Source organism: Halichoerus grypus, chromosome 12 (assembly GCF_964656455.1).
Source record: "Halichoerus grypus chromosome 12, mHalGry1.hap1.1, whole genome shotgun sequence".
In the NCBI taxonomy this organism is placed as follows: Eukaryota; Metazoa; Chordata; class Mammalia; order Carnivora; family Phocidae; genus Halichoerus; species Halichoerus grypus.
In genome coordinates this window covers 99,499,996-99,527,685 of record NC_135723.1, presented here as the reverse complement: position 1 = coordinate 99,527,685, position 27,690 = coordinate 99,499,996, and the positions used below count along the sequence as shown (strand labels likewise).

The 27,690-nt window shown below is 45.9% G+C and overlaps 1 protein-coding gene across 2 annotated transcripts; it reads right to left on the bottom strand.

The window, feature by feature from the left end:
- Positions 1-214: 214 nt before the first annotated feature.
- ZNF398 (zinc finger protein 398) lies at positions 215-27,547 on the bottom strand. 2 transcript variants are annotated; one of them, XM_078059694.1, is made up of 6 exons: positions 27,351-27,547; positions 23,320-23,715; positions 15,439-15,565; positions 14,771-14,884; positions 5,621-5,734; positions 215-4,322 (listed from the first exon to the last, which is right to left on the bottom strand). In XM_078059694.1, exons 3-6 carry the CDS (start codon positions 15,470-15,472, stop codon positions 3,169-3,171), a joined length of 1,416 nt encoding a protein of 471 aa, XP_077915820.1. In that variant the 5' UTR covers positions 15,473-15,565; positions 23,320-23,715; positions 27,351-27,547; the 3' UTR covers positions 215-3,168. The 2 variants fall into 2 exon arrangements, with proteins under 2 accessions (XP_077915820.1, XP_035976966.1); XM_036121073.2 differs by lacking the exon at positions 27,351-27,547 and adding an exon at positions 26,928-27,245.
- Positions 27,548-27,690: the final 143 nt, after the last annotated feature.

Here is a 27,690-nt window from a genome sequence, read left to right as displayed (position 1 = left end):
AAGCCGTAGGGTCTGATCCTGGTTGGGATAGGCATGGTCACCCAAGTCTCTCCAAAATGCTCCAAAAAGAAGCCCCGCAGAATCTCCCCCACCGGAACTTTGCAGTCCTTATTATTAATGACAAGAAAGTTACGTAAAGCACTGCTCTAGCCAGAGCCCAGCTATGGTGTTTCCAATATCGAATATCCAGCAAAAAGGATCAGAGACCTCTCACTTTCTAGATAAGCAATCAACTTCATTTATTTTCACATCTGTGGCTGAAACAGAGGCTCATCTAATGGTGACAATGAAAAACTTAGTAAGCAAAGAGTGAATCTGGTTACAGTCCACATCTGGGTCTACTCCGAGGAGATAGGCCTATTTGTGTGTGACAGACTTCTTAGCCCAGGGGCAGACTGATGAAGGGCACATTCCTGGGTTCTCCTCTTTCCTGCCTTGTCCTGACAACCAATCCTCAGGTACTTCAACTGCAGTTAAATGCATGGTTTCTCTCAGGAGCCTTCGATGGACCAAGTTTCTCCGCACGCTGAAACCTTCCCGGTTCGACTTAACTTTTCCACTGAGCGCATTTTATGTATCCACCCTTGAATCTTAAGCAAACAAACTCTAGAGCTGGCCTGGAGTTCTACATGGTAGAGGATGGGTGCCGGGAAAGGAGGCCAGAATGCACAGCTGAAACCCCCTGGTGTGTATGGGGCTGAGGATTAGGAGAACACCTACTTGCATCTTTCCGGCATGGCCCTGCCCATTCCCTTTCACTGAGCTTCGTGGCTCTGGCCTCATTGGTATTTGAACCGTGTTCACAGCCTGACAAAGTTTGGGCCCCTGCTGGCTACAGTTCCTTGCAGAAAGGACTGTGGGCTCCATCTGCAGCCTTTTAACCCACAGGTCTCTTTCATTAATAAGCTCTGTGTCCTCATTAAATCTTTGACTTAAAAAAAAAGAATTTCTGATGTTATCTAGACCAACATCACACCTCATGTTAGGAATCCCTTTCAAGCACACCCTGGCAAATGCTTAAATGCCTCCAGAAAAGGGAGCTCACCACCTAAAGATAGTACTTTGATTCTTCTCCCTCTTAATTAGACCAAGGTGCAAACCAGAGCTGGGTCTCACACCAAGTTCCTAGTGGGTCAGCAGTGAAGCTGGAACCCTGGCTTTGGGAGCCCCAGAACCCCCCCGTTTACGCGTGGTACGGGTCCAGATTCTAGCTAGAAAGCTCTTAATCCCAACGTGCCAGGGTTCTGTTCGTCAGTTGTCTTGGTTTGTTCTATACTGGGATTTTTTCATCACCTTCAGACTATAAATTACGGCAGCAGACTACGTCTCACACCCATTTCTTAGGTCTCCCATGACCCCTGGTATTGTGAATGTCACAGAGCAGATGTTTCATAAATGCAATCATTCTAAAGAGCATGTTCAGACAGAGCCTTCCCAGGAGCAAAGCTAGCTGGGGTAACACTTTCCTAGTGTGTTTAGGCAGAGCTAGGCTGGGTGAAGGTTGGGCTAGGTGATAAGGAAAAAATGGGTCTCTCTGTTATCATTTCATCAAGAAAGTGTTCTAAGTACTTGCAGACCTTGTTTCCAGGCATCTTGGAAAGATTCAGGGGAAACAGAGTATAGGAATAAACAGCTTTACTGCCCAAGACTTAGGGCTGTCTTTGTTTCCCACCTCAGGCTCCCAGCAAGAGTAACACAAATCGAGTTCCATCAAGTTTCAACAAGAAATGTCTCTGCTTTGATTTAGGGGTCTTATGTGGCTTTGCCTGGATAGAAGCCAGAGATAGAGAATTCTGGCAGAAGAAATGTGTCACAAGTTTTATGATTTTTTTTTTTTTTTAATTTCTAGAGGCTCACTTTTTTCCTTTCACCAGCCTCATTTTGCAGATGAAAATTTGCAATTTCTAAAGGGAAAGGGAGTTATGTCTAACTGCAAAGCCACTGAGGAGTAGGACCACACTCATACTCTCCTCTGACCGAATGTCCCCGACAAAAGAACACATGGTAGCCAAGGTCCCTAAAAGCAGAACAAGCAGCAAGAGGCTGTCCTTGTCTGTATGTGGTGCTCAGCGCTCAGGGATCTACAGAGTTCCTCACTCTGCCCATTGCCCCTGGGGAGAGTCAGAAGGGGTGAACATACACTCTGATGGCTCAAGAAAGCTGCATTACAGCACCATCATCTCACAACTGAGGAAATGAAACCTGAGATCCACTGGCACTTTCTGAAGCTCCATAACACTTCCGGAAAGTGCTGTGATCTATTCTGCTGAGGACTGTCAAGAATATGAGACACCAGGAACGGAAAAATCAGCTTATTAGCTTGGAAATACGGAAAAATTTGATGTAAATGACTCCTTCTAAGAAACATGGTTCAGGCACAAATCTTAGGCTGTTCTGAAATTTCTCTGGGCTCTCTAGATTTTAAAGCTAGTGCTGAGAACACTGCTCCCACTTTTTTAACCAGGACCTCGGCAAACGTTCCTAGCAGTTTAAATGCCAGTAAGAGCCTGAATTCTGCAAATCAAACTATTCAAAGAACTGTTCTCCTTAAGAAGCTTTTAAAGTCAAACTTCTTGCTCCCCCAATATTAACCAAAATGGATTAGAAGAATTAATCTAGGAAACCTAGGAAGGCAGTCTTGAGTTACCATTCCGGGAGAGGCAGTGCATGAGCACAGGGGCAGACCTTAGCTCGTGCCAGGGAGAAGCAGTACCATGGCCCGAGGCTCCAGCACTCTCTTCTAACAACCATCTTACCATCAGGGAATTAATGAGGTTCATGCCTCGTGACGGGCTTCGAGTTCTGGAGGCTCTTCCCATGCACCTGTCCCCACCTAGAGCCACAATCATGATCAACTTATCACCCTGTGATGGAGTAACAGGGGCCAAATCTTGCTTTCCAACCTCTCTGCAACCTTCTTATATAACTTCTGCTCAGGTAATACTTTTGTAAAGATCGGGATGCTGGGCTTCCTTCCAGGTCTTTCTGGGTTTCAAAATGTCGTGTTCTTGTGATGTTATGAAGTTCCAAAATTCCAGCAATGTCTCTAGTCAAGTGTCTAAGATCCCAAATTCATCGCCGGGCCACCTAGCGATTACTGCAGGGGGGTGGAGGGGCTCGCGGGCATAGGTAACCGGAGAACATAGATAACCAGGAAAGGAGCGAGGTTTACAAAACCCCCCCTCCGCTCCCTTCCCCATACCACTGACTGGTCTCTAGCCCTTCGGTGTTAACGGCGAGGCCAGAGGTCTCGAGCCCAGGGAGGAGGGGCCCCGGGGGGTCAGGCGGCTGTCCGGCTGGGTCACCGTCGCCCCCGCAGCCCCCACTGTGGCCCGACCGCAGGTGGTCCTTGAGCGTCTGCTTGTAGCGGAAGCTTCGGCCGCAGTAGGCGCAGGGGTAGGGCCGCTCGCCCGTGTGGATGCGCTGGTGCTTCATGAGGTGGTGCTTGCGGATGAAGCTCTTGCCGCAGTGCGCGCAGCTGAACGGCCGCTCGCCCGTGTGCAGCCGCCGGTGGTTGAGCAGGTGCTCCTTGCGCATGAAGCTCTTACTGCAGTCCGTGCACGGGTACGGGCGCTCGCCCGTGTGGATCATCTGGTGGCGAATCAGGGCCGAGTGGCCGTTGAAGTCAATGCCGCACTGGGGGCAGGAGAAAGGCCGCTCCTGCGCGTGCCCCCGCTGGTGGAGCAGGAGGCTGATTTTCAGGCTGAAGCTGCGGCCGCACTGCGCGCAGCGGAAGGGCCTCTCGCTCGCGTGCGCCCGCCGGTGGCTGGTGAGTCGGGCCTGGTCGGCGAAGCGCTTGGGGCAGTCGGGGCAGGGGAAGGGGCGCTCGGTGCTGTTGTGGACCCGCAGGTGGTAGGTGAGTCTTGACGGGTGCGTGAAAGTTCTGGCGCAGTGTGGGCAGGTGGGGGGTGTCTCGCTAGCATGGGGCTGGGAGCTGCCGCTGAGCTCGGCCTGCTGGGGAAAGTGCTTCGGGCACTGGGCACAGGACAAGGGGGGCTCACCCGTGTGGCTACACTGGTGGGTCAGCAACATGTCTTGGCTGAGGCTCTTGCCACAGTGGTGGCAGGAGAATATCTGCTCCCCGGCTGGAGGCGGCAGGGGGTAGCTACCCAACTGAGTAAAAGTCACTTGGCCCTCAGAGGCTTCGGCCAGCTCAGTGGCTGGACGTCCAAAAGGCGCCATGGATGCGGACGGCTGGCTTTTGAAAGCCACATCTGAAAAAGTATCCTTTGCCGCTGGTGGTGGAGAAGAGAAGGTGACTGGAACCTCTGGGCACAAAGAGGCTCTGGCGAGGCTTTCGGCTTTGATGACAAGCTCTTCATCTGAAAGAAAGGACTCAGAGTCACACCTGTCAACAGCTGTCTCGTGGCAACTGCCGGTAATCCTACCCAGCTCCAGCAGACTGCACGGAGCTCTTAATTGGCTCAGATAGGAAGCTCAGTGGAGGTCTGAGATAATCATCAAGGCATGTATAGTCCCTGCGGCAAATCATCAGAGGGCTCGCCGCTGCGCCTCTTCAATGCTCCCTGCTCGGAAAAGGAGAAACCCCGGCATCCACCTTTGCCAGCTCTCCTTTCATTCGGTTTCTCCTCTGCTCCAGGACTTTGATTCTGTTGCCTTTTGTGACAAGGCCTAAAATTACGCATTCACCCACTCCTACTCCCCTTCAGTCTGCCAGATAAATCCTTCCTGTTAGCTCTCCGTACTTTCCCTGAAAATTGAGTCCCTGTTTCTGCCTCTGCTCTCTGCTCAGTCTGCCCTCCCTTTTGTAGCCTGCATCCCTTTCTTCCCATCTTCCCAAAGTATGCCCAACCTTGTCACACCAATCTTGCAGGGCCCAATTCTGGCTTCACAGCCTGCTGTGGGCCTTATCTAGACACCCAAACTAAAACTGACGTATGTTCTCCAAACTCCTCATTTCTTTTATAGAAGTCATCCGTCCCACTCACCCTGGAGACTTAACAGTAGGCACGCCCAGTACTGATGTGTGTGTGCCCGATATAAATATCCCGAGGAGCAGAAACGGCTATTTTTTATTTCTGTTTCCTAGAGTCTAAAAGAACATAGGGAATAGAAGATATTTAAAAATAGGTTGCATTAAGTAATATAAATGACTGGCTTCCTTCTGGCCTTGAGGTTCTCTTCTACAATTCAGATGGCAAAATATAGATGGTGCTAAGGATCTTGGAAAGAAGCTGTTTGCTTCTTCTGCCATCACTGTCCTGAGGGAGAGCTCTTGGTCGACATTTGTGCCTCTCCAAGGACACTCTTGTCACTATGGCTAGTCTCCTCCCATTTTTGTTCTATCCTTTTCTAAATGATCCTCAAATGTTCTTCTGTCTTTCCCCATTCTCATACCTTTGGTCCCTCTGTGTGCACTTGTTTTTCGTCCTCTAACAAACCTACTTTGTCTTTATACTTAAGAGAGTGTTTTCTCACTTAAAATATATCTTAGTTTGATTTCATTTTCATCTCTAACTTATGTGAGCCTGTCTTTTCCCCCCTTTCCCCATTCTTCTTCCACTTCCTTGCCTCCATAACCCCCTCCTGTCCTCGGCTTCCTCTGTTGGTTCTGGCCTAAGCGGAGGCTGGGTGTGGGCATCTCTGATTCCTCACTCACCAGCATAGGCGCCCTTGTGCATGTCGCTCTCCTTGGTCTCCTGTGGGGCCCCAACCTGGGGCTCTTCCTCTTGTTTGATCCAAGACAGAATATCTGATGTTGAAATGCCAGGCTCTATTTGGGGGAAAAAGAGAATGGCCTTCAGGGCTCGACTCAGAAAGAGAAAATGATCACGTTGGCTTGTTGAACACTGTCTTGCCCAAATATTTATCTCTGATTACAAAACCAAAACTGAACCAGCCTTTAAAAAAAAAGGCATACATCTGAGAACCAGTTCAAAATGAAGCCAGATTTAATGTATTTTTACATGATATAATCAACGTCAGTGATTGTTTTCATTTTAAAACAAATCAGTTTTTATTTTGGAGAGGATGCCCTGACATGCATCTAGAATTATCGGTGCCTTTCATTTTGTTAGCACTCTCGCTTCCAAAATGTTTTTACTTTCTCTCACAGCTTTGTTTATGAAATAATGAAGCAGGGACTCTTTTCTCCATTTCAGCAGAGAGGGATTATTTTCTCCATTTCAGAGGTTAAATACATTGCCAGTAAGGAAGTATTTATGATGAAACGCCATATTATCAAAGGCCTGCTTTAAAATATAGCAGGAAAAAAGCAGAAGAAACCAAGATTGACCAAAAAAGTTTTTCTGAGATGTTAATTAAAAAACAAAGACATTCCCAGAATTACAAAGTCAGGTCCTTTTAAACACAGATCTGACTCCTTAGAAACATACTTTTCAGGTTCCCAATTCTGGGCTCTAAAAGATCATATTACTTCTGCCTATTAAATGATATAGCTCATTGTTTCCTGAACCCCCAGGAGAGGGGATAGCAGTCTTTGTGAGTCCCTCAGGCCTGGCGGCGGGGGTGGGGTGGGGGGGTGGTTCTTTTGGAAAGAAAAAAGAACAGCCTCTCAAGGCTTTGCACATAACATGGCTCATTTGGTCAGTGCAGAAACAGCTGTGCGAGCTATCCCAGCCAAGGCCTAGGTAGCCTTTTTTTGACCTAAGAGGACAAGCTGGTAAGCTGACAAGGTGCGGAGAGTAAGTTCAAATTGTACGCAGGTTCTGGTTTTATGTGTAGCAGATAGGCAGAACTCAATGTTTTTGCCCAATGCCTTTTAAATCAGTTAGAGACCACTGAAATCTAAAGGTGTGCCCAAAGCAGAAATAGCAGGTTTGACAAGACTGAGGCCCGAAAGACTGGCAGGTTGTGCGGTGAGACTGGGGAGACACAGGTTTGGGCACATGCGGCAGGTTGCCTTACCAACTCCTGACTTTAAACTACAGGATGAAATGTATTAAACATTGTCCAGCCTTTTCTTTCTTTTCTCCCAGATTTTATACTCACACATATATAAAGAGAAAAGCAGGAGGGGACAGACTGGGTTTGAGGAAGAGGGTCTTCTCGCAGATATCCAGAGGAGGAACTTTCTATTCATTAAAACTATGAGACTTTTAAAATGCATAATTGATTCTCTTCATTAATTTTCTGAATGAGTTAGTGCTCTAGAAACCTCCAAATGTCATTCAAATGACTTTTTTTTTTTTTTGGTTTAGCATTATGAACTCATAGAATGTTATCTATCTGATGAGTTTCAGTCCATTGCTCAAATTGTCCCTTCTTTGGCCAGCAGGAGCCTCTTCAGAGCAGCTCTGTCTTTTCACATCATCAAACATGTAGTTTCCTTCATTTCTGGGGTGACAGACTATCCCAGGTTCATCCTGTACATTTCCTGCTCCATGCACACAATCACTGATCTGAGAAATGGAATTTAGAGAATGCAATCTGGATGATAAGGATGCTAACTGCTCATAGGGTGTTGTTGCTTCTAGCTCCTTTCCATGGACAGAGCTATTAAAATACATATCTTTTAGAAAAAGTGTCATGAGTTTATATTAATATTTATGATTCATATTTAAGATTACAGGGTTTTAATTAAGTCCTTTGATTTTATACTTGTATCTTTTCTCCCTAACCCTGAAAATTTTGGTTCCTGATGACATTAACATAATCTTTGCTTTATCTGAATACTTGTGTCAAAGTAATACCAATATTATAAACAAAAATATGAACTCAATTTAAGATTATTTTGTGATACTTTTAGTCTTCAGGATCTATCCCTCTAGGGATATATAGTTAAAATATTGTTTTAGTCAGTTGGAAGAAATCTATTCTATGTATTTATGTTACATATATATCATACAGTAATCATTTCAGCCTGTGCCTGATTTTTAAAAATTTTTGTTTTTTAAATTTTGTAAAATATTTATAAGGTTCCGAAATCAAAACTATAAAATAAGATACATTCAGAGAGGACTAGTTTCCATCTCAAATCTATCTCTCCTTGTATAGGTAGCCATTCTTACTGGTTTTTGTTTCAATTTTCCACTGTTTCTTTGTAAAAATAGAAGCAAATATATATACATCTTCATGTTTTTCTTCTTTATATGGCATACTAATCAAACTATTCTGTATCCCAGTTTCTTGACAATATATTCTGGGCATGTGTATAGCAGTATAGAGATCTTTCTCATTCCTTTTTATAGCTGTACTATGTAGCGGTACCATTGTTTATTCAAGAGTGCCCTATTGATGGGTATTTGGATTCTTTCCAATCTTTTGTTACATTAGTCAGCAGCCAACCATAAAAGCTTTGGAGTGGTTAAAAAAAACAACCCAGTTCTCCAGAAATGTAAATGGCTGTTGTTATTAGAACCCACTGGCTAAGTATATCTTCACTGAACTTGGGAAATCCCAGGAAGCTAACCCTTCCTGTTGAATAATGATGCTAAAAGTTCCTCTGGTCATTTCACTAGATCAGTACAGCTAAGGAAATACTGATTTGATTAAATAATTGGGGCTTGGCACTACATCATAGGATGCACAGCATACTGTAGTGTCTACTGTAATTTGGTGGGAGTGGTGGGAGTATAGCCTGAGGACCTTTTGGAAGTGAAATGAAAGGAACAAGAGAACTTGAATACTGTGATGGCCTGATAGACACCTGCATGGGGACAGAATATGGCAACTGCTGGCCAGGCGACCACAACAGCTTTCAAAGCACATCCCTCACAGGCCTAAGGAACCCCAACAGTGGATACTTACGGAAACATAGAACGAAAGTAAAATCATGGGTTCCTACCAGCAGCAGGCTTTGGAGAAAGCCAGAGAATAGAGAAAAACTGAATACTAATCAGATAGGAGGAAATGGAAAAATGCTGAGGTTCTAGATTTGAGAGGAAGTTAAAAATAGAAAAGCTGAGGGGCGCCTGGGTGGCTCAGTCAGTTAGGCGGCTGACTCTTGATTTTGGCTCAGGTCATGACCTCAGGGTCATGAGATCAAGCCTTGCGTAGGGCTCTGCACTCAGCAGGGAGTCTGCTTGAGATTTTCTCCCTCTGCCCCTTCCCCTGCTTGAGCTTTCTCTCTAAAATAAATAAAAATCTTAAAAAAAAAAAAAAATAGAAAAGCTGATGACAATTATATATAAAAATTTAATGTCTACACTGGTTGAATGTCATTTTAACTATGAGGAAATCTGATTTTGTGTGTGTGTGTCTGTGTATGTTTTTTTTTTTTTTTTTAAAGATTTTATTTATTTATTTGAGACAGAGAGAATGAGAGAGAGAGAGAGCACATGAGAGGGGGGAGGGTCAGAGGGAGAAGCAGGCTCCCTGCTGAGCAGGGAGCCCGATGCGGGACTCGATCCAGGGACTCCAGGATCATGACCTGAGCCGAAGGCAGTCGCTTAACCAACTGAGCCACCCAGGCGCCCTGTGTATGTTTTAAACAGGTAAGGACCCATGCTGTCTGAAAAGAAGCTGGAACCTTGAGGTTCTGGGATATGTACAAAGGTATAAACCGAGTTAAAATGGTGCTGAGATTGGACTTTTTAAGCAGACAACAAACAATACTTAACACATGAAACAACCAATGGTAAAAATATAAAAACTTTCTTTTGAAATTTTCTGTGAAACAGGTGTGGGACTAAAACATTGCCAGGTGAATGTGGTAAGTATTTGTGTAGTAAGTTAAAACCTCAAAGTTTTGTCATCCCCAGGATGATTCTTGTTCTCAAATAGGATAAACTAAAATAAAAGGATTATCATATTGGGATATGCCTTAATCACTGGCTTTGTTTAGGAAGAGATGGCCTTGCTGGACCAGAGTGAACAGACGCAGATAGGGGATCATGGAAATGCACATGAAACAATGACCCCGAAGTCTCCCCACAATTGCAAGATTTAGAAATAAATTTGCTTTACTTCCAGGTCATTCTACAATCTTGGCGTGAGTTCATGGCTTCTGAACCAGAAGAAAGACAAAGATAATGGACTTTCAGTAATTATTCCATTTGAACTTCCTGGGTCAAGTTTTTCTCCAAAGAATTCTAAAAACTTGGTAGTTCAATATTCAAACTATAAGTGACCAAATAGTGGCCCCACACACAGCTGGTCTGCATGAGGCCCTGGTGATATAGTTAAAGAATCCCAGAAAATCTCAAGATTATATTTTTTTGTGTTCTCCCATTCACTACTATTCTCCACTAATTGTATGCAATTTTATCTAAGACAGTAGGCATCAATGACTATTCCCTAGGGAGATATAATAATTTTTCTTTCCCTTCATCGGATTCAGATGATGGGGATAGAGACAGAATGTAAAATTAATTCCAAGATATTTGGACATAAAAGGAAAGGGGTGTCACATGGTACCATTACTATCCTCAAATCCATTCTACCCATTCTACCTATATATTTAATTATAATGCACAGGTCTTCTAAAGCTGCAGAATGAAATATGATAATAAATTATGGGCTTCATGTTATAAGAAATATGGATAAAATCCAAATGTATTTTAGGAAATTAAGGTTTCTAAAATTATATCAATATTCCAACATAAACACATGAGTCTAACAACAAATTACACAGTATGTGAAAATTGATTTTTAAAACTACGATGTTTTAGAGAAGCTGCTTGCTGAAAAGCAAAAAAAAAAAAAAATTTGATTCTTTGCGTATAGAAACTACTTTTTTTTTTTTTAAATTTTGTGTCTTGCCTTTTTTCTTTCCTATTATTATTTTTTTTTAAGATTCTATTTATCTAGGGGTGCCTGGGTGGCTCAGTTGGTTAAGCGGCTGCCTTCGGCTCAGGTCATGATCCTGGAGTCCCGGGATCGAGTCCCGCATCAGGCTCCCTGCTCAGCGAGGAGCCTGCTTCTCCCTCTGACCCTCCCCCCCTCATGTACTCTCTCTCATTCTCGCTCTCTCAAATAAATAAATAAATCTTTAAAAAAAAAAAAAAGATTCTATTTATCTATTTGACAGAGAGAGAGAGACAGCGAGAGAGGGAACACAAGCAGGGGGAGTGGGAGAGGGAGAAGCAGGCTTCCCCCGCTGAGCAGGGAGCCCGACGCGGGGCTCGATCCCAGGACCCTGGGATCATGACCTTAGCCGAAGGCAGATGCTTAATGACTGAGCCACCCAAGCGCCCCTAGAAATTATTTAAAAAAAAAAACAAAACTGTAAATGGAGAATAATCTATCAAAAAGACATTTTATTAGTTACATCACTAAAGTGGCCTAGAATTAGTACCCCTGCCTCATATTTGTGTGGAACAATCTGTTATGAGCCCAGGGTGCCTGGGTGGCTCAGTCGGTGAAGCGTCTGCCTTTGGCTCGGGTCATGATCTCAGGGTCCTGGGATCGAGTACTGCATCGGACTCTCTGCTCAGCGGGGAGCCTGCTTCTCCCTCTCTCTCTGCTCCTCCCCCTGCTCGTGCTCTCTCTCTGTCTCAAATAAATAAATAAAATCTTAAAAAAAAAAATCTGTTATGAGCCCTAATAAGCAGACAGTTTATTACTATTCTCCACTGAAAGGAATCAGGATTTTTCGTGTGTTAGGAGAAAGAAAATCTGGCTGCCTATCCTCAGAAGGGCCTGCCTGCAAGGTTTACATCCCTATGCTGATAGAAAACTTCCCCTCAATGTTAGGAGTGCTTCACCAGGCCTAAATTGTTTGTGTAGTGTAGTTGATGCTGAACATTTGTCTTCTTTCCGGGAGTCTAGAATTTTGGTATGTGTGAGGCAGAGGATGCCTACATGACCAGCTCACAGTGAAAGCCCTGGATGCTGATTCTCTAATGAGTTTCTCTGGGAGACAACACTCTGCACATGTTGTCACAACTCACTGCTGGAGGAACAGCATGTGTCCTGTAAGACTCTACTGCAAGAGGGCTCTGGAAGGTTGCCCCCGGTCCCCTCCAGACTTTGCCCTGTGTGCTTTTTATCTCTGCTGGTTTGCTCTGTGTCCTTTTGCTGTAATAAACCTTAACCCTAAACATGACTTTATGCTGAATCCTGTGTGTCCTCCTAGTAAAGGACCGAACCTGGGGGTTGCACTGGGGACCAACACAGCCTAGAGCATGTATATATATATATATATTTTTTTTTTTTTGAAGATTTATTTATTTGAGAGAGAGAGAAGGAGCATGAACGGGGGGAGGGGCAGAGAAAGAGGGAGAAGCAGGTTTCCTGCTGAGCACAGAGCCCAACTTGGGGCTCGATCCCAGGACCCCGAGATCATAACCTAAGCCAAAGTCAGACACAACCGACTGAGCCACCCAGGTGCCCCTGGAGCATATTTTTAAGGAAAACCAGTACTGAGGCACCTGGGTAGCACAATCTGTTAAGTGTCTGACGCTTGATTTCAGCTCAGGTCATGATTTCAGGGTCATGAGATGGAGCCCTTGTCAGGCTCCACGCTCAGTGGGGAGTCTGCTTGAGATTCTCTCCCCCTCCCTCTACCCCTGCCCCCGCACTCACACATGCGTTCTCTCGCTCTCAAATAAATAAATAAATCTTTAAAAAAAAAAAAATAGGGTTGCCTGGGTGGCTCAGTCACTTAAGCATCTGACTCTTGATTTTGGCTCAGGTGGTGATCTTGGAGTCATGGGATTGAGCCCTGCACTGGGCTTCTTTCTCAGAACAAAGTCTGCTTGTCCCTCTCCCTCTGCTCTTCCCCCTGCTCACTCTCTCTCAAATAAATAAAATCTTTATTTTTATTTATTTTTAAAGATTTTATTTTATTTATTTGACAGAGAGAATGTAAGAGAGGGAACACAAGCAGGGGGAGTGGGAGAGGGAGAAGCAGGCCTCCCGCCGAGTGGGGAGCCCGATGCGGGACTGGATCCCAGGACCCCGGGATCATGACCTGAGTGGAAGGCAGACACTTAACGACAAGCCACCCAGGTGCCCCTGCTTGTTTTAATTTTATGTAAACATGTATTAACATATTTGGTTGACCACCCACAAATGGAGTCTTAAAAACCATGGTAAAAATGAACTGACAAGATGGCAGCGAAATGAAACTTTCATATACTATTACAAAACCAAGTTACTTACATCTCTGCCATTTGTCCCCAAAAATAAAATGACACACTGATTTATACTAGCTGAAAACTATGTCAGATAACTAATAATGTAAACTAAGGAGTAATTTCCTTTTTTTTTTTTTTAAAGATTTTATTTATTTATTTGAGAGAGAGAGAGAGACAGCAAGAGAGGGAACATAAACAGGGGGAATGGGAGAGGGAGAAGCAGGCTTCCTGCCAAGCAGCAAGCCTGATGCAGGACTTGATCCCAGGACCCTGAGATCATGACCTGAGCCGAAGGCAGACACTTAACTGACTGAGCCACGCAGGCGCCCCTAAGGAGTAATTTCCAATAATTACTGTAATCAAGTCACCCAACTTTTTGATATGATTTCAGATTTATTATTTATATCCCTGATATAAAGTTAATCAAATTCAATCTGTTACATTGCTTAATACAATCACCCATAGATTCTTTTTTTTTAAATTTTATTTATTCGTTAGACAGAGAAAGAGAGCATAAGCAAGGGGAGCAGCAGGCAGAGGGAGAGGAAGAAGCAGACTCCGCACTGAGCAGGGAGCCCGATGTGGGGCTCAATCCCAGGACCCTGGGATCATGACCTGAGCCGAAGGCAGACACTTAACTGACTGAGGCGCCCCTCACCCACACATTCTTAAAAAATAATATGTGTGGGGGTGCTTCTCCCTCTCCCTCCGCCGCTCCCCCTGCTTGTGCTCTCTTTCAAATAAATAAATTTTAAAAAATCTTAAAAAAAAAAATGTGTGGCAGATACATGCATTCCTCCAAAGTCAGAATGTTAAGAATGTTAAGATCTGAAAGGTTCATTGTATGTAAAATTTACCTCAAAAGAAAAAAATAGTGAACTCTAGGTTAATGATATTCATACTGAACTATTAATGGGGAAATGTATTAATGTCTTTATTGATTTGGAAATACAATGAAAAGAGGATGGATTGACAGGGATGCAGAGATGGATAAATACGTGCTAATGGAGTAAAATATTAGTGGTAGAATCCAGGTAGTAGGTATCTAGGTGTTCACTGTAAAATTATTTCAACTTTTCTGTTTGGAAATTTTCATAATAAAATGTTAGAAAAAAATAACAGTGTATGGGAGAGGGGGTAGGTTGTAAGAAAAGTTCATCTAATAGAGATGTCTGAAGGATGAACTTTCTGGGAGCTTTCTATCCAGCAAAGAACAAAATGATGAGCTTTTTCTGAGAGCAGAGGTGGGACTTCAGAGAAAATTCAACTGGACTTGGGTGAGCAGTCTTTCCCACACAATATGAAGCAGCTACCAACCAGATAAACAAGGGAGAGTTCATTAATGCTGGCTGGCTCCCAAACCAGGCAAAATCCGCTTGGCCCAGGTGGACATCCTCTGCTGGTTCAGTGCGTCTCCGAGGGACCGTGTGGACTCCCAGCCCACCCCCAGCACTTCTGAACAATCAGGTGTACACTCACTGAAGCCACTTCTCCTCATATGAGCATAATTGCTTCCCCTGCCATCTAAGGATATGTTTATTTTGTTAAATAATTAAGTCTCAGAACTTTGTCATGGAATACCATTAACAGCCTCAGATTCGTGGTAATGACGGAAGAAGGCAAAGGACCAGTAATCTCTAAGTACTCTCTCCTAGCTGCTTCAGCATGGAGAGGCTCTGGAAGCCCTAAGCCCTGCTTACTCAGTTCTGAGCCACTGTCTCTGACCAGGAAAGGGAGACAAGGAATGGATAATCTCTTCTGCTACTTACCTTCACTGGGGTCTGTGGGAATCTCACTTTCCTCTGGTCCTGCCTGCTCCTCTGTATTATGTTCTCCTTCCGGCTGAATCTGAGATAAGACATCAGGTTGATTCATGGCATAATCTAGGAGAGGAAGAAGGGAAAGGGGGGATGACCAAGAGATCAATGAGGATGACAACGAACTGCCATTAAGGCTGAGCTATAGGCTTTGAGGTCCATGGTCCCAGAGGATTCCTTTCAGAATCTCTACCACTCGGCCCCATCTATTCACCTCCTGTATGGACGCTATCTCTTCGGAAAGCATGTAAGAGGAGAGGTAACGTGTGGGAAGGCACACATGCCTCGTTAGCACTGCTCGCCTGCTACTTTCACTGAGGGACAGGGACAGTGTGCCTCAAGGTGGAGAACAAGGCCGTTTCAAGGTGAAGGACGCCCATGGAAACCACCCTGCCGGCCCAGCCAGAACTCTGAGCTGCATTCTCCGTCCTGCAAATTGGCAGAAGGAGAGATTATGATTTTCCATTTAGCAAGGGCAAACTGGAAATCTTTGGTTTGCGATCAGAATGTCAAGTGTGTGAGGACAGAGTGAAAATGAGAACTGCTGGAGGACAAGGGCCTGTACAAAGTCCCCTTAGTGCTGCGGTCACCTCATTCAAAAGGTGACAGCGTGGCCTCACCCATGGAGATGAGAGACTCGTAGTTGCCCTTCATGATATTCTTGTAAAGTTCCTTTTGCCATTCTTCTAATTTTTCCCACTCTGGAGTGGAAAAGTAGATGGAGATATCATCAAATGTCACAGGCACCTGAAATTATAATCACACTGGGGTTAGTCCCTCCTGCTGCAATTCAGTCATTCCGTTTATCTGAGCACCTACTTGTCACAAAAAACTGTGAGTTGCTGGAAGGACAGAGGAAAAACTTAAGGCACAGATCCAAGCTCCAGGAGTTGAAGATGTTTTCAGGGAGAACGGTAATAAACTTTAGGGTTCCAAGTTTTGGGAGTTGGAGGATATTACTTGTAAACAGTTCCTCATAGATAGGCACCAATGCCAAGCAGTATTTAATTCACATAATACAACATATTCTGAATATCCACTAAGTACAAGGCTTATCCAATTATCAAGATTATAAAAAAAATGGTTTCTGCCCAAAATAAGCACATAATTATATTCAAATTAAAGACATGGACCAGAAATTTTGGATACCAAGCTATAATGGGGCTGGGATGAGTCTAGAAGAGGTGGGGCTCTGGCTAGTCCTAAAAGACAGACAGGCTTGATGGGAACAGGAAAACATGTAAGCACAGAAGACTGGAGAGTACTTTTGGAGGAGAATTCCGAAGGTGGCCTAGTTGGAATTCAGGCTTCGTGTAGAGAATGGTCATATGCAGAACAGAATCCCCCGACCCTCCAGCATAGTTTTGTCTAAAGCTAGGTACTTTCCCCTGGGTAAAAACTAGAAGGTTCTTCTGTAAAGAAATATAAGAGTTGCCTCCCCAGGTACCTAGTATGGACACTATCACCTAGTATAATGCTCTCCTCATTCTGGTGTTCAGCTGCTCATCATCATAAGGCCAACTCAACCTCCTATCACTGACAGCTTTCTATAGTTAAACTCTTAAATAAGAGCTAAGCACTAAGTCTCAATGACCAGTTAGAAAAGACTGCCACATGAACAATAAAGACTGAAATGAGGGAGGAGGGATGCCTGGGTGGCTCAGTTGGTTAAACGTCTGCCTTCGGCTCAGGTCATGATCCCAGGGTCCTGGGATCGAGTCTTGCATTGGGCTCCTTGCTCAGCGGGAAGCCTGCTTCTCCCTCTGCCTACTGCTCCCCCTGCTTGGGCTCTCTCTCTCTGACAAATAAATAAAATATTTTAAAAAATAAATAAAATAATATGAGGGAGGAAAATGTGTAAAGAACAAAAATACCTAGGCAACATAATTTAAAAAACAAAACCATACCACCACCAACTCCTCTCTAATTAGTATCCCCACAAAGATTTAAGAGATATAACACCACCCATAAAATAAAACAGGATGCTATGAAAAAAGAAAAATCAGAGAACAAGAAAGACTCTTGGTAACTACTACACACACACACACACACACTCTTTTTCCCAAAATTAAAAAATTCATACTTGGGGCACCTGGGTGGCTCAGTCAGTTAAGTGTCTGCCTTTGGCTCAGGTCATGATCCCAGGGTCCTGGGATCGAGTCCCACATCAGGCTCCTTGCTCATAGGGAGCCTGCTTCTCCCTCTCCCTATGCTGCTCCCCCTGCTTGTTCTCACTCTCTTAAATAAAATCTTAAAAAAAAAAATACATACTCATCTTCATAAACTTAACACAGCCATTGAGAAACAAAGGTCTATACAAGACTATGAGGTAACTGGCTTTATTTTCCAATTGCTTCATTTCTGGAATTTTTTGCCTCCAACTAGAAATTTTGTTCTTAGAGACTAGAACTATGATTATTCATTTTACACTTTGCTCAGCATCTAAAGCCAGGGTGGGGACAAATGTAGATACTCAATAGCATATTTTCTTTTCTTTTTTAAAGGTTTTATTTATTTATTTGACAGAGAGAGAGAGAGCGAGAGAAGGAACACAATCGGGGGGTGGGAGAGGGAGAAGCAGGCCTCCCGCCGAGCTGGGAGCCCGATGTGGGGCTCGATCCCAAGACCCTGGGATCATGACCTGAGCCGAAGGCAGACACTTAACGACTGAGCCACCCAGGCGCCCAGGACCAGAGTTTTTGATGAGCTTCTCAGTGAGACACAGAGGACGGGCATGCGCTGGGGCCCAGGGTGCGTGAGGAAGCTGCAGCTCTGCGACCACGCACAGGAGGGACTACAGTTGAGGAATCCAGAGAATTCCAAGCTCAAAGCTGGCAGAGACACGGAGTAGGAATAAAAGTGATTATAGACTGCAGTCTGAAGGTCTGTCTTCGGAACAGCAGGCCCTCCACGGTCCTTTCAGCAGGCCTGGTAGAGCGACTAAGCAGCAGCAAGCATTGACCCCAAAGCTGACACCGAAGACATCACCTCTAAGGAAATGGAACAGCCTCCCTGGAGACGGCATGCGGTCCCAGGGTACTGGGTGTTGACAACACAGCACTGCCTTACTCCTGGCCTCTGGGTGGCCCCTGCACTCCCTATTTGCTCCTTGCCACAGCACCTCAAAGTGAAGCCCACCTAGATCTAGCATCAGTGGAGACAGCTCTCTCCTGTAAAGGAAAGATCTTTTGGCTAAACAGACTCACATGGGGGCGCCTGGGTGGCTCAGGTCTGGGTTCGACGCAGGTCGTGATCTCAGGGTCCTGGGATCGAGCCCCATGTCAGGCTCCTTGCTCAGCAGGGAGCCTGCTTCTCCCTCTCCCTAACCCCCCCCCCCGCTCCTGCTCTCTGTCTCTCAAATAAATAAATATTTTTTAAAAATCGTGGTAAAATAAATACAACATAAAATTTACCATTTTAGCTATGTTTTTTTAAATCTTTTTTTTTTTTTTTTTTTTTTTTTTTTTAAGATTGTATTTATCTGTGAGAGAGAGAATGAGAGACAGAGAGCATGAGAGGGAGGAGCAGACTCCCTGCTGAGCAGGAAGCCCGATGTGGGACTCGATCCTGGGACTCCAGGATCATGACCTGAGCCGAAGGCAGTCGCTTAACCAACTGAGCCACCCAGGCGCCCTAAATCTTTTTTTTTTAAGATTTTTTATTTATTTATTTGACAGAGAAAGAGACAGCGAGAGAGGGAACACAAGCAGGGGGAGTGGGAGAGGGAGAAGCAGACCTCCCGCTGAGCAGGGAGCCCAATGCGGGACTCGATCCCAGGACCCTGGGATCATGACCTGAGCTGAAGGCAGACGCTTAACTGACTGAGCCACCCAGGCGCCCCATTTTAGCTATGTTTAATACAGTTTAGCGGCATGAAGTCCATTCACATTACTGTGTGACCATCACCACTGTCCATCTCCAGAACATCCCAAATTGAAACTCTATCCCCATGAAACACTCACCCCAGCCCTCCTGCCCCAGCCCCTGGCACCCACCATTCTGCTTTCTGTCTCTGTAAATTTGACTATTCTGGGGACCTCATATAAGTGAAATCTTTGTCCTCTCGTGACTGGCTTATTTCACTCAGCATAACACCTTCCAGGTTCACCCATGTTAAGAGTGTGTCAGCATTTCCTTTTTAAGGCTGAATAATATTCCGTTTCTCTCAGAACTTTAAGGGCATTCGTCCTTTGTCTCGTAACATCAAATGCCATTGATGAAAACCTTAGGGCCAACTCAATTCCAAATTAATATTTCGGTATTCCAAAGAAATACCAAATCCATTTGTAAGAAGTCTATTTTCTTCTTTCTGGAAGTTTTCATCTTCCATTTGTACTTGTTTTTCTAAAAGGTGTTGAGGTTGTGTCTGAGGTAGGTCTTTTAATATTTGTGTCAGAACCTTGGTATGAGCTTTCAGTCAGAAAATGGGTGTCTTTCCAGCTCTGGGACCTTTTCTTCCATAATTCTATTTTTATAATATTTCATCCCCACTTCTCCTTTTCTTGCTGGAAAGATGGATCATCTTTGTCTCTAACTTTCCCTTCTTGTTATTCACCTTTTTAGAGTTCCCTGACCTTTCTTTCCAGCCTTTCTCATTTTTATTTTAACAATTTAATTTTCAAGAATATTTATTTCTAGCTCCTTTTTTGAAGCAGCCGGAATTTTTTCAAATGGATGCAATATCTGAATTTCTCTGGGAATATGTATTAGAGGTTTGTCTGTTAGTTCACTGTTTGTGTTTTTTTTCTTCCAGGATTGTAGTTTGTAGTACTTTCTTCTAGTTTGTAGTGTTTGTTCATCCTGGTGCTGTAATTTTTTTTTAATACTGAGTAATGCTAGGTTATATATTCATAAGTGAAGGATTTGACTGATTAATAGGTTAACTTTAGGAAGCTGGCCTGTTTTCTCTGCCACCATGTGAATCTGTTTAAAAGGGTTTTTTAAAAAGATTTTATTTATTTGAGAGAGAGAGAGAGCATGCATGAGTGGGGGGAGGGGCAGAGGGAGAGGGAGAAGCAGACTCCCCACTAAGCAGGGAGCCTGATGTGGGACTGGATCCCAGGACCCCGGGATCATGACCTGAGCCGAAGGCAGACGCTTAACCAACTGAGCCACCCAGGTGCCCCAATTTTACCACAATTTTAAAAATTGCAACTAATAAGAAAACTGTGGGAAAATTATTCTGAACTTGGCCCTCAAAAGTAAGGACAGAATAAGAGCATTTTCAACAAAGTCACAAATTTACTTCCCATATTTAAAGCTAGTAAATCTTCAGTATATTCTAATTTCAAGAAGAAATCTTTAAGAAAAATCACATTTTATATATGATTTTGGAGTTTAAGATGGAGAATTTACTTTTTTTTTTTAAGAATTTATTTATTTGGGGAGGGAGGGGCAGAGGGACATTTAAACTCCTGGGGCGCCTGGATGGTGCATGACCTGGGCCAAAACTGAGTCGTGTACCACCCAGGCACCCCAGGAGTTTAAATGCACCCCAAGAATTTAAATGTTATCCATTTATCCAGGTAAGATAATGGATACACACTTTAATTTACCTTTTCTGCTAATCTTATGGCAAATATTAAGTCTAAATTATCCCACAGAACTCCGGGAGAGGCTGCAGACACACAAGTGAAACATACTGGGGAAGGTTCTCTGTCAGATGTGGACTAATGTCCCTCCCTGTGATCCTGGACAGAGAAGTCGGTCACTGTTCTCTCTTCCCACTCACTCTTCAACCTGCCCCCTTTCAGATTTCTATCCCCCACCCCACCCCCGGACACACATGCATGGGGCCAAGAGAACTCTGGGCAAGGTCACCGGCTGGGTCTGTGTTGCCAAATCATACTCTGTCCTCATCTTTCCAGACCTCTCAGTAACATGCAACCCGAACGACAACTCTCTCCTTCAATGCCTTTTCTCCTTGTCCTCTGACCCCACATACTTTCCCATCTTGTTCCCACCTCACTGGCCACTCCTTTTCAGCCTCCTTTGCTGGCCCTGCCTGCTCCTGGAGCATGATCCTTGGACTCTTCCTCCTGCTTCTCTACTTTCTCTCCTGAGGCAATGACTTCCAGTCTCATGACTTACAATATGATCTGTGCACCAGTGACTGCCAGATACTTCTCATCTTTGAGCTGCAGAGACCACTTAACATCTCTCCTAAATGTGTCACGGGCATCTCAAACCTAATACTGCCAAAAGAGAAGTCCTCATTCCTTCCCACTCCTCAAGACATTCCCTATCTCAGTAAATGCCACCACCATCCATCTGGTTCTTCAAGCCAAAAGCCTAACAGTCAGTAAACCTAAGGTGGGTAAGAGCATATGCTCTGGAGCCAACTGGGTTATGATACCACTCTATTATTTGTATTTCCAAACTATATGATCTTGAGCGAGTTAGGGTTCTTTTTTTTTTTTTTAAGTTTATTTTAAAGATTTTATTTATTTATTTATTTGGCAGAGAGAGAGAGAACACAAGCAGGGGGAGTGGCAGGCAGAGGACAGGGAAAAGCAGCCCAACGTGGGGCTCGATCCTAGGCCCCTGGGATCATGACCTGAGCTGAAGGCAGCCGCTTAACCGACTAAGCCACCCTGGCGCCCTTAGGGTTCTTATGAAAATAACCAATTGTTCTAAGTGTGTTATCATACAGTAAATTTACAATGATCATTGTTCTTCGTTCCTCATTCCCTAATTCCCATCAGTGACTCCTACCCATCAATTCCACCCAACGTCCTGAATCTGTCCACTGTCCGTCTCCTCCACTGCTACCCTCACCCAAGCCACTCTCATCCCTCCCACCATTACAGCTGCCTACTGGTTCTCCCTGCTTCTGTTCTTACCACCTGGACCAGTCCTCCACAAAGCAGCCAAAGCGATTCGTTCAAAATATAAATCAGATAGAACTCCTCTGCTTAAAACCTTCCATTTCTTTCCATTACACCCAAGATAAAACCAATTCCTTACCTTGGTCTCCAGACCCCTATATCAGTGACTCACAGCCCCAATTGCATATCAGACTCCACTATGGAGCTGTAAGAATTATTAACGTTGGGGCGCCTGGGTGGCTGTCAGTTAAGCGTCTGCCTTCAGCTCAGTTCATGATCACAGAGTTCCGGGATCAAGCCCTGCATCGGGCTCCCTGATCAGCGGGGAGTCTGCTTTTCCCTCACCCCCGCCACCCCCGCCTCATGCTTGCATGCTCTCTCTGAAGTAAATAAAATCTTAAAAAAAAAAAAAAAAGAATTATTAATGTTTAGACCCCATCTGGGACCCACTAAGTCAGAATCTCTAGCTCTGATGTCCACCAAAATGTAAAAAGTCAGGGCTGAAAAACATTGCCCTGAATGACCTGCCCCCTACCCACTTCTCCAGGCATATGCCTATCTCTTCACTGCACACCAGCTAATGGGCCTTTCCCCTTGCCCTGAGTGCTGCATGTTTGTTTGTGTCTTCAGGACTTTGCACTGGGCATTCTCTCCGCCTAGAAAGCTCTTCCTCAGATCTTCTCACAGCTGGGTCCTTCCTGTCATTCAGTCTCAGCCTAAATATTAGCGCCTTTATGATAGCTTCTCTGAAATCCCATCTAAAATAAATCACCAAATAGCACTTTTATTTTTATCTACGCACTTACGTGAAATATTTTGTATGTTTATATTTATTATCTTTCTTTCTCCACTAAAATTTAAGCTCCAGGGAAGCTTGTATGAATTGTTCAATGCTGTGCCTTCAGGATATAGATATGGAGCAAACAGTATGTGCCCAAGGAAACTAGATGTCTCAAGGCTGTATTCCATAGCTTAGGAAGGATGTTTATCTTCTTTTGGTTCATGGGCTACTCCCTGCAGCAGAGCCGGTCCCTAGCACCACAGCACACTTCTGTAAAGGATGCTGAGGGACAGGAACATGTCAATGCTGGATCTACAGAGCCCCAAACCCTTCTATTAACCCTTTACTCTACAGCTCTTCCCTTGTCCTCCTCTTTTTCTCCAGAACTACCAAAAGATTCAAACAGGCTGATTTAAATGATATTTAATTTAGTTTCCACACCAAGATTGAAGCAAGCAGGTTAACAAAGAAAAAAGTGACTCAGGGGGCGCCTGGGTGGCTCAGTCGTTAAGCGTCTGCCTTCGGCTCAGGTCATGATCCCAGGGTCCTCTCCCACTCCCCCTGCTTGTGTTCCCTCTCTCGCTGTGTCTCTCTCTCAAACAAATAAATAAAAATCTTAAAAAAAAAAAAAAAAAAAAGTGACTCAGAGGCAAAGGATAGGAAAAAGCATAAGAGAAAAAAATCTATCTGCCAGGTAGTCAACTTTGAACTGGAGTTTTCCATTCTTAAGTTTGACACTTCAAATCATCGCTAAATTGAACATGAAATGCTTCCCAAATGGATAAACAAAAAAATACCTTCATCTTTCCTTTAGCCTGATTGGCCAACACTATCCCTTCCTCCTCATCTAAGGACTAGTGGCACCACTTTCCAGCCAGAAGGGAGGGCATTACCTTTGGGAGATCTCCTTTAATGCCCGGGGGCAGCCGCAGGATCCAGAAGTTCCTGTTCCTCAGCAGGTTCTCCAAGTTCTCCAGTCGCCTCTGCAGCAGCCCGTACTCCTGCAGCAGGGTCCCCAGCACGGCCCACTTGCCCTCCAGCTGGTTCCCAAGATCAGCCACTGTCTTTTCACAGCTGGCTAGCTTCTTCTCTGCTGTCCCCGTCCGTCCTTCTAGGTGTAGGAGTCGCCGGCTGTGGACCTCCACCTTTCTCTCTATCGCCTGCACGGCTGCCACCACGGTCCACAAGGAGATGGCTGCGGTCTGCAGGTGCGCCTCATTTGCTGCTGGGGGCGCGGGAAGAGGAAGGGGCTGCAGGGATGTAAGGCATTCAGAGTCCCATTCAGAAGTCTATATGCAGTGGAGAGATGAGACAAGACATTGAGTGTTGGAAGGAGCCCTAATCCAAACTAAAATCAAAGCAGGACTGGTTAACTGGTTAACCAGCTGAGACGACTTTAAATATAGTTTTCATACTGCCTGCATAAGCTTCATCTTTGTGGAGCTCATCAGCATCAAAAGCCAAGAGAAATTGCTTTGGTGGTTCAGAGATGAATTAAGTAAGACAGTGAATGAGTGAAACTGGATAGAGAACCAACCTGGCATATTCCCTGGGATGCTAGGCCCTAGAGCCAACTGTCCAGGGGCTCAGGTTGCTGCTGTACCCTCTATTTCTGGAAAAGGCCTAAAGTGCATCAGATCTTTCCAGGTTTCACTGAACTCACTGCCCTCTGATAAACCCTTTAATGACATATGCTCTGGCCCTGTCCACCACCCTGCTTACAAACCACCACCACACCATTCAGGAATAGTTAATTAAAGCTGAGAATGTTGAGTATGGAGAAAACATGATGGCTACTGTCAAATATTTGATGGCTATGAAACAGAAGGCAGAACAGACTTGTTTAATATTATACTGCGTTTACTCCAGAGGGCAGAACTAGAACCAACATGGAATTTTCAGGCAGGCAAACCCTGGCCTATATAAATAATTTTTGAAACTAGATCTCTCCAAGAAAATAACAGGCTGCCTCGTCACTGAAAATGCTGCGAAACAAAAAGTGTATTAAAAAAAATTCTGACAACAAATAGGAGGTTGGACCAGAATGACCTCTACAAAGCCTTCCAACTCCATGAATCTGATAATGCCCTCCCTGGCCACAACCTCTCATCTCTCCAGCTCATCCGCTATACTTGCTCTTCAATCCTACTAAACCCCTCACCATGCCCACCATGCCTTTTGCTCCTGGCTTACTAGCCTGTTCCAGGCTTTGTTTTCTTCCTCAGTTGATCATTTCAACCACCTTCAACCCCCTTCTGTCTCTCTGCCTCACCGGCTCCAGCTTTGAATCTGTCTAATTGTTCTTCCTCTCTTCCTATAAGCAAGCTGGTAAACCCTACTAAAGGAAGTCACACAACAGGGAAAACTGGTGTCACCACACACCAATGGTTTCTAAGCAAAGCAGGAACTCAGTGCTGCCTGGTGTCCCCCCCCCCCACCCAGTGCTTCTCTTCCCATTCCATAAAGTGGCCACTACAAACCCCCAGCACACTCCTTAAACTTTTAGTACAGCGCTTCTCAAAGTAATGTGCATAAGAATCATCTGGAGATCTTGCTGAAATGCAGACTTCGATTCAGTAGGTTTGGGAGGAAAATTGCGATTCTGCATTTTGATGCTGATATTGCTGGTGCTGGTGCCAGGAGCATGCGTGGAGCACTAAGACTCCTGTCCACTGCAGGCCCCCGCAATCTCAGGGGACAACATGGCCTCCTACTTTGAGAAAAAAAATTAGAGTAATGAGACTGAAACTCTCTCAACTTTCTCCTTTTTTTCCACACCCCTTGCCACTTCAAACTCATCAGTAGCTTAACCCATGCTTTCTCCCTTCCCACAGCAAAAAGTTTGATCCTATTTAAAACTAATCTCTCCACTTAGGCTCTGAATGTCAACTCCTTCCACATTTTTAGGGACATTGTTCTTTTCTCTTTTTTATGGTATTTCAGTCTCTCCTGGTTCTTCTCTGTAAGAAAGACCTGCACTATTCAATGTGGTAGCCACATATGGCTACTGAGCACTTGAAATGTGGTTATTTTGATTGGGATGTGCCATAAGTATAAAATACACACCAGATTTTGCACACTCAGTATGGGGAAAAAAATGTACAACTTCATTAAGTTCTTAACATTGGGGTGCCTGGGTGGCTCAGTTGGTTAAGTGACTGCCTTCGGCTCAGGTCATGATCCTAGAGTCCCGGGATCAAGTCCCGCATCAGGCTCCCTGCTCAGCGGGGAGTCTGCTTCTCCCTCTGACCCTCCCCCCTCTCATGCTCTCTCTATCTCATTCTCTCTCTCAAATAAATAAATAAAATCTTTTAAAAAAAAAGTTCTTAATATTGGTTATGCACTGAAATATTTTGTATGCATTGGGTTAAATAAAATATATTAAAATTAATTTCATCGATTTGTTACTTTTTGAATGTGACTACTAGAAAATTTAAAGTTCAACTTGTAGTTTCCATAATATTTCTTAGATAGGATTGGCATTAGAGACAGGATCACCTCTACCACATTAAAAAAAACAAACTCGGAAAAAGGAAAATAGGTCCCAGGATAGAGACAGCATTCCCCTCTGCCCTACTGCCCACCCCACTGCTACTGTTCCCTCTTTTCCTTCCCTTCTCACTTTCCAGCACTCCTCAATTGCCCATTCTGGCCCCTGACCCATAAAACGGCTCTCCTTGGGGTGACCAAAGGCTTCTTCGCTGACAAACCCAAAGCATGTTTCAATCCTGTTACTGGACCCGTCCCCATTGGTCCTACGTGGCTCTCGTGCGCAGGGACTCTCTTGGTCATCTCTGCAGCTATAGCAACTGGGAGAGGGCTTGGCACGCCGCGGGCCTGCGGTAAACACCCGCGGAATGAATAAACACACACAAGCTTATCCCATCCTCGGAACCCGCGCCAGTCCGTCCTTCAGCAGTCCTGACCGAGGGCCCCCTGCGTGGCGGGCACTGTCAGATACCGGGCCCTGGGGATCCCTGGGCTCACGCAGTCCCTCCTCCCGCCTCGCCGTTACCGTCACCGCCGCATCTGCGGCTGTGCGAGGCTCAGGTGGACTGCACCGAAGGTGATTTTGTGCGGACGGCTCCCGGAGCCCAGAGCCGCGGATGCAAAACCCAAACCGAGCGAACTGCCCTAGGTCTGGCGGCGGCAGGGGGCTGACACCAAGCGGGAGGAGCCCCTCTCCACTCATTCCTCTTTCATTAGCGGAAGAGGCGCTCTCCGCCACAAACGTCCAAATGGGAAGGGGGAGCCCTGGGCCTCGCACCCGAGGCGCGGGGACTTCGCGATGGGGGAGGGGACGCGCCCTCCCGGCCCTGAGCTCGGCGTCGGCGTCCCACCCGGCGCCTCAGGCCCCTCCCCGCCAGCGGGACCCCGGGAGCGCCCGGCGCCTGACAGGCCGGCCGTCCCGTCCCGCTCCCCTCCCTCGGGTCCGCGGCGCAGAGCCCTGGGCGCCACACCGTCCCGGGCTCGCAGCGCTCGGCGCGCGGGCCGCCCTTACCGGAGCCGGGGCCGCCTCGGCCATGGCCCTGCGCTGTGTCCGGCCCGGCCCGGAGTCGCCGGAGTCGCTGCCGCCGCCGCCGCCGCGCGGTCCCACGCAGGCCGGCCCCTGGCCTCTCCGCAGGCGGCGCCCGCCCGGCCCTGCCTTCCCTGCCCGGGCTCGCGCGGCTGCTTGGGGCGCGGGGACTCAGCGGAGGCACGGCGGCCGGCGGGTGAAGCTGGGTGGCGGGCAGGCTCAGCGGCGCTCGGCCCGCAGCGGCCCCTCAGCTGGCGCTTTGTGGGCACCGAGCGCACCCTGGGAACAGCTTCGGCCTAGACGCGCCGCAGGCCCGCACCGCCCGCGCAGCGCGCCCCCTGCCGGCCCCGGCGGCCACTTCCGCCCCGGCGGTGGTTGTGCGGCGCCCGAGGGTTGTTTTCTCCTTACCCCCGGAGGCTTTAACAGAGAAGAGCTCAGGGCCCAGCCCCGAATCGGGGCTCTTTCTGGGGAGCGCTTTCTTCCTGAAGGCCCAGTGAGCAGGCACCGCCCGAAGGGAGGCGCTCCGGCGGGAGGGCAGCCCAGCTTGGAAAGGCGGCAATGGGCGGGGTGCGAGCGGGCCGGTGCGTTACAACGAGTGGCACAAATCTGTGATGGAGAGACATTCGTCATTTGCAGAAACAGCAAATGTGGCGAACAAGATGAAGCGGCTCGCGTCTCACGTGGCCCGTGTTAGGACCCAAACTGAAATCTATAGTCGTCTTTACCTCTCGGATTATCAAGGTTGTAG